Here is a 15,119-nt window from a genome sequence, read left to right as displayed (position 1 = left end):
TCCCCTTCCGTGTATATTTTCTCTCTTAAGAAACTCCACTTACTCATCCCTATTTACCCTGAGAGAAACCCAGGTTTGCCAGTTTATACACAATCCCCCTTCACATTGAATAAGCAATAAGGGACCTCTGGCCTGGGGCAACCTGTGACCCATGACAGGGGTCATCCTGGAGCTCACAGCAACTCTTCCACACATGCTTATGACTTCTGTCTTTCTGCTGCAAAACCAACTTGATGACATCACTCTGGAGGCCCCAGATCACAAGAACAGCCATACTGGGTCGGACCAATGGTCCATCTAGCCCAGTTTCCAACAGTGGCCAAACCAGGTCACAAAAACCTTGCAAAACCCCAAATAATAGCAATATTAAATGCTACCAATCCAGGGAGGTGATGGAACTGAAATGGGGGTTTGCCATGGACAGCAGAACGTCAGCCCCAATCTGGCTCCATCTTCCAAATAGAACTAGGGAGAAGTCTCATCTTAAGGGGGAAGGAGGGAGGGAGAGATTTAATTGGTAGTTTCAGGAGGTCATCAGAAGACCTTCTGAGAAGTTATCTCTGGATATATGTTGGATCTGGGTATAATTCCCAGCCTTGAGATGAGATCGAAGGGGGTGGGGGAGGATGGCTGACTTATTCTGATGTGCACAGAGACCCTCCTTTACAGGTAAGTAGCCATGCTTTCTTCTTGGACAGGTAGGATGAGTCAGCCACGCACTGGGAGGGATTTAAAGGAAAGTGGTGTGTGGCAGTGCCATGGTAGGATGAGGCTGTCAAGAGAAAAACGAGTGATTGAGCCGAACAACGTTTTAAGACATTTATAAGACTCAATGGAGCCGAGGTTTGTCACAACATTTGCACCAGATAATAACCAGAGACCTAACAGTAGCCGACTTAATATCACATATTTGTACCAAAAGGATCGACTGAGGCAAAGGACGGTTAGAGACTAGTCCAAGATCACAAAGAGCAGAATACAAAAGGGTCTCTGACAGTGATCAGCCCACCTCTGGGAAGCAATCTTCCTGCATAATATTAAGAACATAAGAATTGACACTGCTGGATCAGACCAGTGGTCCATCGTTCTCAGCAGTCCGCTCATGCGGAGGCCCCTAGGTCAAAGACCAGTGCTCTAAATGAGTCCAGCCTCATCTGCGTATGTTCCAGTTTAGCATGAACTTGTCCAACTTTGTCTTGAATCCTTGGCGGGTGCTTCCCCTAATAATAGACTCCGGAAGAGCGTTCCAGCTTTCTACCACTCTCTGGGTGAAGAAGATCTTCCTTACTTTTCTATGGAATCTATCCCCTTTCAACTTCAGAGAGTGCCCTCTCGTTCTCCCTACCTTGGAGAGGGTGAACAGTCTGTCTTTCTCTACTAAGTCTATTCCCTTCAGTATTTTGAATGTTTCGATCAAGTCCCCTCTCAATCTCCTCTTTTCAAGGGAGAAGAGGCCCAGTTTCTCTAATCTCTCACTGTACGGCAACTCCTCCAGCCCCTTAACCATTTTAGTTGCTCTTCTCTGGACCCTTTCGAGTAGTACCGTGTCCTTCTTCATGTACGGCGACCAGTGCTGGACACAGTATTCCAGGTGAGTGCAAACCATGGCCTGGTACAGCGGCATGATAACCTTCTCCGATCTGTTCATAATCCCCTTCTTAATCATTCCTAGCATTCTGTTCGCCCTTTTTGCCGCCACCGCATTGTGCAAACGGCTTCATCGACTTGTCGATCAGAACTCCCAAGTCCCTTTCCTGGGAGGTCTCTCCAAGTACCACCCTGGACATCCTGTATTCGTGCATGAGATTTTTGTTACCTACATGCATCACTTTACACTTATCCACGTTGAACCTCATCTGCCATGTCGATGCCCATTCCTTGACCCTGATTATGTCACGTTGCAGATCTTCACAATCCCCCTGTGTCTTCACTACTCTGAATAACTTCGTATTATCCGCAAATTTAATCACCTCACTCGTTGTACCAATGTCCAAATCATTTATAAAGATGTTGAAGAGCACGGGTCCAAGCAACGAGCCCTGCGGCACCCCACTGGTGATGCTCCTCCAGTCCAAGTATTGTTCATTTACCAAGTATTGTTTCCTATGCTCCAGCCAGTTTTTAATCCACGTGAGTATTTCACCCTCGATTCCATGGCTTGCAATTTTCCAAAGTAGTCATTCATGTTGAACCTTGTCAAACGCCTTCTTAAAGTCCAGATATACAATGTCGAAAGGGTAACCCTTGTCTATCTGCCTGTTTACTCCCTCGAAGAAGTGCAGCAAGTTCGTCAAACAAGATCTGCCTTTGTATTTGTACTTTCCCAACTTCTACAGAAAACTGGCCACTTGTATTTCTGTTCTTATGGCCCTCCCCCAGGAAGGAAGCTCTCTTTGACATGATATATTACAGCGAGCGTGCAAAGGACATTGCCCAACTTGCGATGTACGCTGGTTTCATTACAGCCATGATTTCTGCAGCTCTTTTGTAATGACAGACGGGCACGTATATGATTTTATAAAACAGGAACCCCAGCAAAGTGATTATTTAGTGGGAGGGGAATGCTGGTGCAGGGTATAGTACTGGGGGGGTGCAGAACATCACTCCGCCAACAAGCAGATTACTCTGAAGTGAACATATTCTTGACAGTGAAACAGATAAAAATAAGCCCATGAAATGCACAATTTAAGTCACTCAGCACTTTATTAACAAAATAAAGCTCTATATTTACAATCTTTAAAAATATATTTATATATATGTGTGTATAGATTTATATATATAAATTTATGTATACAGGAGTCTAGTCAAGAAATGAATATCTGCTTAGCTCTGTACTGAGGGGCGGATGGCACCGTCACAAATATAAGCTCCTGCTCCCTAAAATCTAGGACAGGGAAAGAGACAGATTGTTCCCCCCCCCCCCCAACACCCACCCCTAGTCATACTGGAAGAGATCAGACCCTCTTTCACTCACCTTCAAGCTCCCTCACTCTGGTGACCAAGTAGGAACCACACTGTGCACTGCTAGGAAACCTGAGCCCTTGGACTTTGGGGAGGGGGTGCCCTATTTTCCTTTTTTCTAGAAATGGAATTGTAGGGCTAACATTCAAGCACTAGAGTGTAGGACTGCTCAGCAGGGGTAAACACAGTACAAAGTGGCAACAGACACAGAGAGGCACTTCTATGCAGCGAGCTCTCGCGTTTACATACGCATTGCGTGCACAGACGCTTGTGGAGGCCCAAATTCTGCTAAGCGCTATTCTGTACAAACGTGCATCTCTTACATGGGTGTCTTTTCCAGACAGGAGTACCACGGGCAGAACTCACACACGCTAAACTTATCTCTGCCATATCGCTCTATGGCTGGCGCGAGTGAACACGCCTAAATTCTAGGCGTTCACATTACCTGTTAGGATGGTACTCCATACAGGAAAGTAGCCCCTAAATATAGGTGCAGTTACAGAATAACCCCATGGCAATAACTATTATGCAAAAGAAAAAAAGGGAGTGGGCAGGTCCACTCAAAATAATATCCGATAACCCAACTACAGAGGTACCTGACCAGCAATATATACAGAAATGATGATTATAATTGTTTATTGTTTTGTAAGGGGGAGAAAAAGCCCTCATAGGGCAAAGCAGACCCGGCTCGGGGAGGTTTGATCATTGCTGCAGTAACATACCACATGAAACGCTGGTGCGGCGGACTTAAAACACAGCTCTTTCCCCTGATGAAGCCGGTGGTGAAACGGGCGCTCTCCGTAGAATTATAGTTTGAAGATTTGTGCCACACCGTTATTTCACATTTCTATTTTTGATATACACAGTTGTATGGATGGAATTGTGGCAGCACACTGAATATAAAATCATAATTTCTGTATATATTGCTCCTCAGGTACCACTGTAGTTGGGTTATCGGAATAACTATTAGGCAACAAATAGGTTTCAGTCAAGGGAAATCTTACCTCACCAATCTACTGCATTTCTTTGAAGGGATGATAAAGGTGAACCGGTTGATATTGTGTATTTGGATTTTCAAAAGGCATTTGACAAAGTACCTCATGAAAGACTTCTGAGGAAATTAGAAAGTCATGGGATTGAGAACTGGTTGAAAGACAGAAAACAGAGTGGGGTTAAATGGTCAATATTCTCAATGGAGAAGGGTAAATAGTGGGGTTCCCCAGGGGTCTGCTGCTTTTACCATATTTATCAATGACCTAGAGATGGGAATAACTAGTGAGATAATTAAATTTGCTGATGACACAAAGTTCAAAATTGTTAAATCGCAAGAGGATTGTGAAAAATGGCAGATAACGTTTAATGTGAGCAAGTGGAAAGCATGTGGGAAAGAGGAACCCAACTATAGCTCTGTGTTAGGAATCACCGCCCAGGAAAAGGATCTAGGTGTCGATGTTGAGGATATGTTGAAACTCTCAGCTCAATGTACGGTGGTGGCTAAGAAAGCAAATAGAATATTAGAAATGATCAGGAAAGGAATGGAAGACAAAGAGGAAAATGTTAGAATGCCCTTGGATCCACCTTGAATACTGTGTGCAGATCTGGTTGCTGTATCTCAAAAAAGATATAGCGGAATTAGAAAAGGTACAGAGAAGGGTGACGAAAATGATAAAAGGCTTGGGACGACTTCCCTATGAGAGGCTAAAGCAGCTAGAGCTCTTCAGGTTGGAGAAGAGACGGTTCAGGGGTGTTATGATAGTGATCTACAAAATACTGAGTGGAGTGGAAAGGGTAGATGTGAATCACTTGTTCACTCTTTCCAAAAATACTAGGACATGCAATGAAGCTACTAAGTAGATTTAAAACAAACCGGAGAAAATATTTCTTCAGACATGTAATTAAACTGGAATTCACTGCTGCAGAATGTGGTGAAATCAGTTAGCTTAGCGGGGTTTTAAAAAGTTTTAGATAATTTCCTAAAAGAGAAGTCCAAAGGCCATTATTAAGAAGGACATGGAAAAACAAGCTGCATAAAATGTGTTTTACTACTTAGGATCTAGCTAGGTACTTGTGACCTGGGCTTGATGGACCTTTGGTCTGTACCAGTTTGGCAATTCTTAATAGGTGCTGCAGGGGCATTACTGATCCTTATGTGCACCTGGGGTAATTTGACAGCTGGCATACATTGCCTTCTAAAACAGAGACCACATCTGTGCCATTGGCCTAAACTGTGCTACACATGTAGGAACGATTATCAGCCTCTCAACCCATCCTCACAGGCTTCAGCTTTCCATGGGTTTGAATCAGGCATAAGGTCGAGGGCAACCCTTGCAAAGTCTTCATACCCAACTGCGTTCACATGGCTCCCTGGCATTATGTGGGCCCCGTGGCTTTTATGATATCCCCATTAAATATTAAGATTGTTTCACCGTGACAAGGACATCATCCCATCTGAGAAAGACACACCTTCAGGAAATTGGCAAATGTGTGTGACTGGCGCTTCCGAACTTGGCCAAAATTAATCCATTTCATATTAAATAGCTCCCATGAGATCTCGATTTGTGCTCCATTTATGATGGAAAGCCTGTGACCATGTAGACTGTCATGAAGGAGGTTTCCAGAATACAACAGTCTTAAAGACCTATCATTATACCACCTCCTCCACCCAGAAGGACACATAAAGGATCTGGATACAGTTCTCTGCCCATATGCACATCTCCTACATTTCTACAGATCATAGTTCCCTCTCTGTCAGTTCCACTCTTCGGGCTTCTTTCACCTCTTCATAGGTGTCCACTGCAGGTCTCTCGTCCCTTCTTTTTCAGCTTCTCTCCCTTCTGCTTTGTGTGGTCATCCTGCTCTTTCATCATCTCATTCTGTGGAGAAGATTTTCTTCTGGGGGGTCAGTCGACAAAGATCAGATTCAAATTTATAATGGGGTGAGACTCTTAAAAGGAAGGGGGGGGTCAAACCCAGACAGGAAGAATTAGATACGTGGTAGGTTGATATTAAATCATCAAGGAGTGTAGCGTTATTGGGGAAGCGGTTATACTGGAAGTTGTATTTTAAGGGGAAGGTATGAGGGATCTGATCTTTAAGAATAATTGAAGGTTTGGATGTTGATAAATTTGATTTTCTGCGTTATATCCTTCATGGGGTTCTGCCTCCCTTTGAAGGAGGCCCCTTTTAAGGCTGTAAGCCCCACTAGCATCTTCCTCCCAAATCTTCCTGTCACCATCCCACCCCTCGTAGAGCTTATTCAGTCAGTGAGGACCACGAGCTCCCCATCACTCTTCTCCTCCCCCTCAGAGTCCTCATCCCCACTGTAGTGGTACTGGTCAGTGTCTGCCCCATCTCCATCTTCTGACTTAAGGCTCCGTGTGTTGATGATGACGGGCATACTGGGGTCACAGTCTCCAGGGTGGCCATGCTCCATCCGAGCCGAGGTCAGCGCAAGGCCCATGCGTTGAGAATAGGTAGTGGAGCTGGTCTGTGGCTGCATCTGCTCAGGAGGCCTGCAAAACAGGAGGCCCAATCACACCCCATTTCCACAGCACAATTGCTCACACACACTCTTTACTCCTGCATTAGAATTGCTCTGGGGCACTTACGGTATGACGTAGGTCTGGCGGGTGTCCTGACGGCGATTTTTCATCAGTGCTTTGTATTCTCCAACACGCAGGCGCTTGCCCTCCACAATGCAGGTGCGTTTCGGTCGCGGTTTGTACTTATAATCGGGATACTTCTCCAGGTGCAGTCGGCTGAGACGTGCCTGTTCCTCGTAATATGGCTGTTTTTCCACATTACTCATGGACTTCCAGCGGGAGCCTGAGAGACAAATGGAGGGAGAAAAAGGTAACATTAATGAACATAGACAGACAGGATGTCATGGATACAGTTTAGGGGAATGGTTAATCCGCTGGGCTGGGTTGGAGGGCCGAGGAGTAGGGTTAAGGATTGAAAGCTATATCAAAAAGGTGGGTTTTCAATCTGCTTTTAAACAAGGAAAGGGAAGGGGCTTGACGGACAAACTCGGGTAATTCATTCCAGGCACAGGGGCAGCTAGATGAAGGGAGCAATTGGCAGTGGAGGAGAAGGGTAATGTTAACAGTGACTTATCTGAGGAACGGAGTACTCTGGGAGGTGTATAAGGAGAGAGAAGGGAGGAGAAATATTGGGGGGCAGCAGAATGAACACCCTTGTAGGTCAGCAATAGGAGCAAAGGGGAGAGGCGACACTGAGGGATACCAGTTAGGAGTAGATTGTAGTAATCGAAGCGAGAGGTTACGAGAGCTTAAACAAGGGTCCGGATAGTGTGTTCAGAGAGGAAGGTGATATTGAAGAGATAGAAACAACAGACTAATCAGAGCAGGTCAAAAAAGAGAAAGCATAATTCTGGGAGCTACCCATAGCAATGACTTGCATAGACCTGAACCCGATACCCCCACCCTCCCCTCTGAGCACAGCAATTCTGCCCTTAAACCCTGAGCAGCCACCGTAGGGACTAAGTCCTTCAACTCATCCTCTGTCAGTCACACAGCCCAATCCCCTCCCCCTGCCTTCACTGACCTAGAGTTCTCAGAGGTAGGAGGCCTGGCTGGCACAGAGAATGACCTCAGTGACCTTCCCATCTCTGAACACAGACTGCCATTAACACCTCAAATGCACAATGAGACGAGACAGTAGAGCTCCCGTGACTGGGGCTAAAACCCAAAACTTGGTACCAAAAGGGTTAACCAAAGCTTTGTTCATATCCTCACATCATCTGTATTACTAAAATAAGTATCCCAGCTCTCTCTGTGACAGCTGTCCCAGTGGCCCTGGACGTCACACACACAGTTGCATGTTTAGAGCTTAGATATGAAAACCACAATTTTATCAAAGAGGTTCTGTGGTATTGCTCTGTATTTATAGCCATGCACTGCTCCGGCTCACAGGTCTGTGAGAAAAGAGAATGCGCAGAACAAGAGCTTGAGGCCAAACCGCTGAAAAACCCTTAAATAACGAGAGTGAGAGAGAGGTAGGGGCTCCCAAGGGCTCCAAGTGCAAGAGGTAGGGGCTCCCAAGGGCTCCAAGTGCAAGAGGTAGGGGATCCCAAGGGCTCCAAGTGCAAGAGGTAGGGGCTCCCAGTGACAGATCTGGGTCTTCAATGTTAGATGAGAAAGTGACCTATAGCTGGGGGCAGATGACCTAGGTCCAAGTGTTAGTAGAGAGCTCAAGGTCAGAGGGGCTGAGGGGTCATAGGGAGGGGAGGGGCCTGAGGAAGAGAGAGAGGCTTTGAAGGTGATCTGTGGAAGGAGAGGGAGGGACTAGGAAGGTGACTGGGATCCCTGGTGTTTGCAGCACTGTTCTTACCCAGGATCTTGCTGATGCTGGAGTTGTGCATATCAGGAAAGGCTTGCAGGATTTTCCGTCGCTCATCCTTGGCCCACACCATGAACGCATTCATAGGACGCTTAATGTGGCTACTGGCCCGGGACTCTGGGAAGTGCCGAGAACCTGTTAGAAGAGCAGAGGAAACAAGTTATTCAGGGGCAGAAACAAGCCACTGTTACTCTGGACCAACAGGGGCTCACTCTCACGGCTCTGGATATTAAATGAACATAAGAAATGCCTCTGCTGGGTCAGACCCGAGGTCCATCGGAACCGAAAACCCCCATTCTGGGCAGCCCCTGCCTACATAAACAGAGGTCCACCCTCAGATCCGGCTCCTCGAAATGTCTAAAATAGTTGGAAGGAGGAGCAAAATAAGATGAAAAGAAAATCTAGCCTGACATGGCCATAGTCTGGCAGCTTCACCGCACCTATGGATGTGAGTTGGCCTAGCTCTTCAACGGGCAAATTGCAACCTTCTGTGTAGGCTCAATGCCAAGCACAGGGCTGGTTCCACCCAGGGCTTTATATTACCAGCTCTCAAGGCTGCTGATAAACAGCACCACCGAGATTCTCACCCGGTTTGTCTGGCCCAAACTACATGTACTTATGTCCCCCAGGAACATCTCCAAGAAAATATGAGTAAAGGCATTGCACTATGGAACTAGGAAACAGATCTCACCTGTGTAAAGGGTGGTCAATTCCCAAAAGGTAAATAGTCTTCCCTTGTGTACTCATATAGGGATCAATCTTCAAAACAATTTAACCAGGCAGGAGAGGCTCCTGCCTGGGTAAATCAGAGCCACCAAATACCTCTTCTAACCACCTAAGCTGAAATTGTCTGTGTTGTGGATGGTCTGGAGGTGCAATCAGGGCGGAGTCATGGTAGAGACAGAGCGGAGCCAGTGAAGCCAAGTTCCAATAATCGGGATATGGTCATCGGACAAGTCAGACCACCTAAAACTCAGTCCGGTTTCATTTATCCAGTGGCCTTAAATAAATGCTGGTTGCCGACGTCCACACATACCTACATATGGCCGGCATTATCTGGCAAAAGGCTAGCGGTGGAAGATTGCAACCAGTTGAATAATGACCCCTTAACCCTCTAGACTGGGATCTATGCACAGGGCCACTTGTGCCTCACAAACTCTCTCAACAGCACAGAGCATCATTCACAGATACTTTACGTCATCTCTTAGTGAAAATACAAAAATGTCCAGGTCAGGATTTCTTCATTTTATTCTGAAATCCATCACTTTTTCAACTTGCTCTCATTTTGCTTTTACTGTACCATCAGGAAATTCTCCCATTTTACCCAGCCCTAGGGTCCAAAAGTCAAGTTTTGGAGGGGACGGGCAACAGGCTGAGAGCCAGAGTTCAAATCCCACCACTGCTCCTGTGACTTTGGGCAAACCTCTTAACTCTGCAGGGCACCAGGTGTAAACGTAGACTGAACCTTCTCTGGACAAGGAAACACCTATTGTCCCTGACTAAAACTCACCCTGAGCGAAACCCAAGTCTCCCTTTTTCCATTCTCTGTAATTACTTAATTATAGTAAAAGTTGTCTCACCAAACTTTCACTGTCTTTTGTGTCTCTCCTTTCCCCTAAATGGCATTGCCCACCCCCCAGTCCTGACATCAAATGGAAGCACCAGTCTGGCTCAACACGTTGAACGGAAGACTGGGCTACCAGCAAACCAACATGAAAATGCTTCAGTGTGGCCAGTAGCTCGTCACTAGTTCAAGGTACAGCCAGCCCCCACCAGCTGGGCAAAGAAGTCGTTGATTACTCATGTCTGAAGGAATCAAAGTCCAGCCAGGAAGAAATGCTGTAAGCAGCTAAATTCTTATCCTGTGCTGAGTGAAGGCAAATCAGTAAGGATTACTGTCCCCTCCTTAGGACCTTGACTGACTAGAGCTGCGCCCTGTTGACTCTCCCACTGGCACACCTAGGGTTCCCAGACGTCCAGGACGTTTGTCCGAGTTTAACCGGCTCTCCCAACTCCCTTGCTTACCTCCACCCCGGGCCCGGCTGCTGTAATTATTTATTTCTAAAATTTCTAGACTGTGGTTAACAATCGAAACATTCACAATAGTTCAAAGACAGTGCAATCACGTAATAGCTTAATCCACTAAAAATACCATCAAAAGCTGTCGCCAATCTTCACTAAGTATAGTGCAATGATCTCAGTTCAAGTTTCAGAGAAAAGCCTCCACGTGCAGTTGTGTCTTCACCATTTTTCTAAATTGTACACAGTCAGAATGCCAGGGAAGGAATTCCACCATTTTACTCCCGCCACGGATTTAGCAGTTTTCTCCTTCCTAGAGGTCAATCTCATAGTACCCTCAGACCTCAGATTCCCTCCCACAGAGTTTGAAATTTCAACGGAACAGATCCATGCAGACTCTGATGTACTACTGATAACATCTTGAAACAAACCCTTTGTGCCACTGGAAGCCAGCGCAGCTGCTTTAGCACTGGGGTAATATGTTCTCTGCAAGAGATACCCAGAATCAACCTCGCAGTAGAGTTCATCAATTACTGTAACATCTTACATTTAATCTTAGTTAATCCCAGGTAAAGCCAGCAGCAGTAGCAACGAGGTAAGCCTGCTGCCAGCGGCCTCCTCCGGAACCCGCCTCTCTGCAACAACTTCCTGTTCTTGCGTAGGCGGGACTTGCAGAGAGACGGCTTCAGGGGCAGACAAGCGGCAGAAGCGGCTTACCTCGTTGCTACTGCTGCCCGAAGGTTAATTACAGCGGTTGGCCCCGGGGAATAGGTAGGTGGAGTAATCAGGAGTTAGAAAGCAACAGCCAAAGAGGGAGGGAAGGGGGCTGGAGAAGCATTATGGAAAGGAGAGAGTGCTGGAGAAAAGAGCATGGAGTAGGGTAGTGCTGGATGGGAGGGGAGAGACAGAAAGAGCAAGAGAGGAGGTTGGAAGGAGAGAGAGGGTTACCCATGGGGGGGTGTTGGAAAGAGAGAGACAGAGAAGCAACCAGGGGGGGAAAAGAGAGAGAGAGAGAAAGAAGCAGCAGCATTGAAGGTCAGAGGAGGGAGGGGATGGGGGTCTGGAGAAGCATTATGGAAAGGAGAGAATGCTGGAGAAAAGAACATGGAGTAGGGTAGTGCTAGGAGAGAGAGGGCTGTGGGAGGAGGTACTGGAAGGAGAGAGCTAGAAAAAGAAAGAAGCACCCATGGGAGAGGAGGGTGGTTGGAGGAAGGGAGGGAGAGAGAGAGAAGCACTAAAAGGGTACAGAAGATGTGAAGGAGGACCAAGGAAATGGGTGGAGTTTGGTAGGGGCCATGTGTCCTCTTTTTTTGATAACCCTAGGCATACCTACCCTTACCCCACCCCATCTGCGTCACCATTACCAATGAAAGGAAGCAGTGGGCTGGGAGCAGTCCTTCTACTCCCTCCATATCGTTGCTCTGTACAACCCCTGTCACTCACACAGTCCTTGGTATGGTGCTACCCCTCCAAAACCTCTGCTGCCCCCCCACTGAGGCCTGAAACCTACCATCCATTTCCAACAAGGAATCATCAGGCCCATGTGGCGACACCTCCCCCATTCGCTCCTTTGCTTGAGGCGACTCTGACGTACGCAGATCCTATGGAGACAGTGCATTTACTGGTGTATCACATCAAAGGACAGATACTAATAAATATGCTACTTCCCCCATCCCTCCAACACACACAAAACAGCCAGAAGCACTATGAGGCAGGAGCTGGGTGTGGGTGCCTCAGAGCCAGACTGAGGTGCATTAGAAAACGTGTGTGTGTATGAGTAAGTGTGCGTTGTGTGTGTAGAACGTGGTAAAAGCAGTTAACTTAGCAGAGTTTAAAAAAGTTTTGGAAAAGATCCTGGAATGAAAGTCCATAAATCATTATTAAGGAGGACTTGAGGAAAATCCACTACTTATTCCTGGGATAAACAGTATGAAATCTATTTTGCTCTTTTGGGATCTTGCCAGATTGGCCACTGGTGAAAACAGGACATTGGGCTTGGTAGACCTTCAGTCTGTCCCATTTTGGTAAAGGTTATGTACTTAGGCCCGGATTCTAATGGTGTGCAAAAGTTAGGTAGGCAGCCTACTGCCATCTATTTAACCAATCAGGACACACGTTCTTCATAAAAACTGATGCGTCAAATGGCATTGTTTGTGTGCCTACGGAAGCGTCTAGGCATGCCTAAGGATGTCTGAGGCTGGCATGGGCATGGTTTATGCCAGAAGCGGCCTTAGGCGACCCTAGACGCAAGACAGTTGTCTTAAGCCTAGGCCTGTAAAATGCTGGCCTACACTTAAGGAGCCTGTTTTAAAAACAGCCACGATTCCATCAACGGCGCCGATGCGGTGGCCATTTTTAGGTGGCCGCTGATACCTCTGCCATTTCTAGAATCTGGGCCTTAGGGGATAGCAGGGCAGAGAGCAATGAACTGGTGGAGCATAAGGAAAGGACTTGGGGCTGGAATTAGACGCAAGCGCTGCCGTGCAGAGGTCGGGCTGGTGACCTCGTCCACGCTCTCTCACCTTCCTGTAGCAGCTCAGTGCAGGAGCCTCTGCTGTCCCATTCTGGCTGTGCAGGAGCTGTTGAGCTTCTTGAATTGCTTTGGTAACAGCATCTCCTTCCCCCAGAAATCCTGTAGGGAGCGCAATAGGTAAAGTGAGAAGCAAAATACAGGGGAGAGGAAAAGAAAATAGAGAATGCGAGAGAGGAGATAAAAAAAGAAAGAGGAGGAAGTGATAACCTGTAAGCAGAGCGCTCCGTTCCAAATTAAGCAAGAATCAAATAGCACTTGTTGTCGCAGCTGTTAAAACGTTCCAGGGAACAGCACAGAAGCAGTGGATGAGGGAATGACAATGACTATGGATGTGAGGGAGTTGACCCAGAGAGAAGACGATACGGTGGGTGGTGCTGCACATGTGAATTGACCGCAGGGCAATTTATGAAAGAATCAACACTTTCTATCTCAGGCTCAGACGCTGGTTCAATGACTAAGTTATGTTATATGTGACCTTATATCCCGCCAAATCCTCGCAAAGTAGAGTTTGAGGCCGGTTACATATAGCATTATTGCCACACAAAAATAAACATACAAAGCAAAATGAAAACCAGACTAAATTCCTAACAAAGATTTCTGAAACAGGAGATATGAAATACCCGAGGCTGCCGTGAGCTCCTGTTGTTGTGTCGAGAGACTACGGGAGCTCACAGCAGCCATTTCCTATGAGTGATCTGCATGGGGCAGGAGCATAGGAAGATCACTCCTGCCCCAAAAACCCGCTAGACCACCAGATAAGGCTTAAGGGCGGTCTAAGAGGGTTTAAAAATAGCCCAGAAAATGGATCAAAAAAAAAAATTGCAAATAACCGAATCTGCGGATGCTGAAAGCGAGTTGGCTATGACTTATTATTCTTTGGTCCTATATGCTGCAGATTCATTTATAATGCGGCCAAATATCTTGGACTCCAACATCAGCATTATATGGGGTCTGCAGTGTACAGTTTTGACCACAGCCACATTCGTTTTTGGTTTTTCTTGGGGAGAAGAAAGGGAAACCCCACCCCTTAACTCCCATCTTAGACCTACTACGCCAGCCCAAGAGGACTACTGCCAAGTTGGCCCTGGATTCAGGAATGCCCACAAGGGGGCACTACACCTACATAAGCTGGCTTCTAGATGGGACCTATTGGATTTAAGGAATGCTTTCCTTATGGTCTGGAAGGTGGAGCGTTTAAGAGATAGAAAGAGGATGAGATTTGCAGATTTGTGACAGAAGGTGGAGGTGGTGTCTTCCTCTGATCTGAAGGAGAAATTGGCAAGTTTTTGCAATATGTGTGAGTGACCATAAAATTAGTAATGACCTGAGGCACTTATTGCAAAGCTGAGAACAGGAAGAGGTCTGTGGGTCGGGATCTACAAAACACTATTATTCCTGTAAAGAAAAAAAAAAATCCCAACTTATTAAGGCACAGGATTAGGGTAGACAAAGATAGTGACCCAAAATTTTCCAAGCTAAGGCAAAGCTGTTTATATTGGCAAGCCTTATTGAAAATGGATCTAAAAAGAAACAACCCCCCTCCAAAAGAAGGCAAGAGAAAAATGTGGCTGCCAAAGAAAAAATGGTTAGAAATGTTAAGAAAGAAGACCATTAGATATATTAGAGAAAGGAGAAAAGTCCAAAAGATGCTGAGAGAGAGGAGGAGAAAGCGGACATGTGAAATGAATCCTTCTGTTCCGAGTTCAAGGAATTTGATCCACTGCCCCAGTACGTCAGATAGACTGTGAGCCTGCTGGGACAGAGAGAGACAATGCTTTCGAGTACCTGATTTGTAACCCGAATAAATAAATATTTGGGATGTAGACATTCAACAAAGTTTCTGTTATTATCATTATTTCTAGAGCGTTACCAGACATACGCAGCGTTCTACAGTCACAAAGAAGACGGTCCCTGCTTGAAACGTAAACAGCCTACTGCAAACCCCAAAACAGAATTAGCCTTCCCAGTCAAAACTAACCAGCAATGACTTTGCCACATTATTTGCCAACCAAATTAAAGTCCTGTCAAAGCTCCCACCAGATAATGAACAGAGGAGTGGAACAGAAATAGAAAAACTCCCACCAAATACCCCATCCAACCTGCCCTTAGACTACTAGGGGTGATGATAGATAGATGCTGTACCATGCAACCTCAAATCAACAAAACTATCCCAAAATCTTTCACAGTCATGCGCAACCTACAACTAATTTGAAAATTCTAACTCTTGGTCCAATCACTAATCCTG

General features: G+C 46.2%; 1 protein-coding gene across 3 annotated transcripts in view; it reads right to left on the bottom strand.

The window, feature by feature from the left end:
* Positions 1–5,832: 5,832 nt before the first annotated feature.
* The window catches only part of SOX13 (SRY-box transcription factor 13), a 36,365-nt gene continuing 27,078 nt past the window's right edge, over positions 5,833–15,119 (bottom strand). For 2 of the 3 annotated variants that reach the window (XM_033919145.1, XM_033919147.1), the window contains exons 11-15: positions 12,864–12,973; positions 11,852–11,942; positions 8,314–8,457; positions 6,570–6,786; positions 6,218–6,473 (exon numbers count right to left, since the gene is read on the bottom strand). In XM_033919145.1, the coding sequence (XP_033775036.1) occupies positions 6,218–6,473; positions 6,570–6,786; positions 8,314–8,457; positions 11,852–11,942; positions 12,864–12,973 (818 nt within the window). Of the gene's footprint in view, positions 6,474–6,569; positions 6,787–8,313; positions 8,458–11,851; positions 11,943–12,863; positions 12,974–15,119 lie in introns of all 3 variants that reach the window. The other variant, XM_033919146.1, reaches the window with a different exon arrangement.

The sequence above is a fragment of the Geotrypetes seraphini genome, chromosome 13 (genome assembly GCF_902459505.1).
Source record: "Geotrypetes seraphini chromosome 13, aGeoSer1.1, whole genome shotgun sequence".
NCBI lineage: Eukaryota > Metazoa > Chordata > Amphibia > Gymnophiona > Dermophiidae > Geotrypetes > Geotrypetes seraphini.
This window is presented reverse-complemented; position numbering and strand designations above follow the sequence as displayed.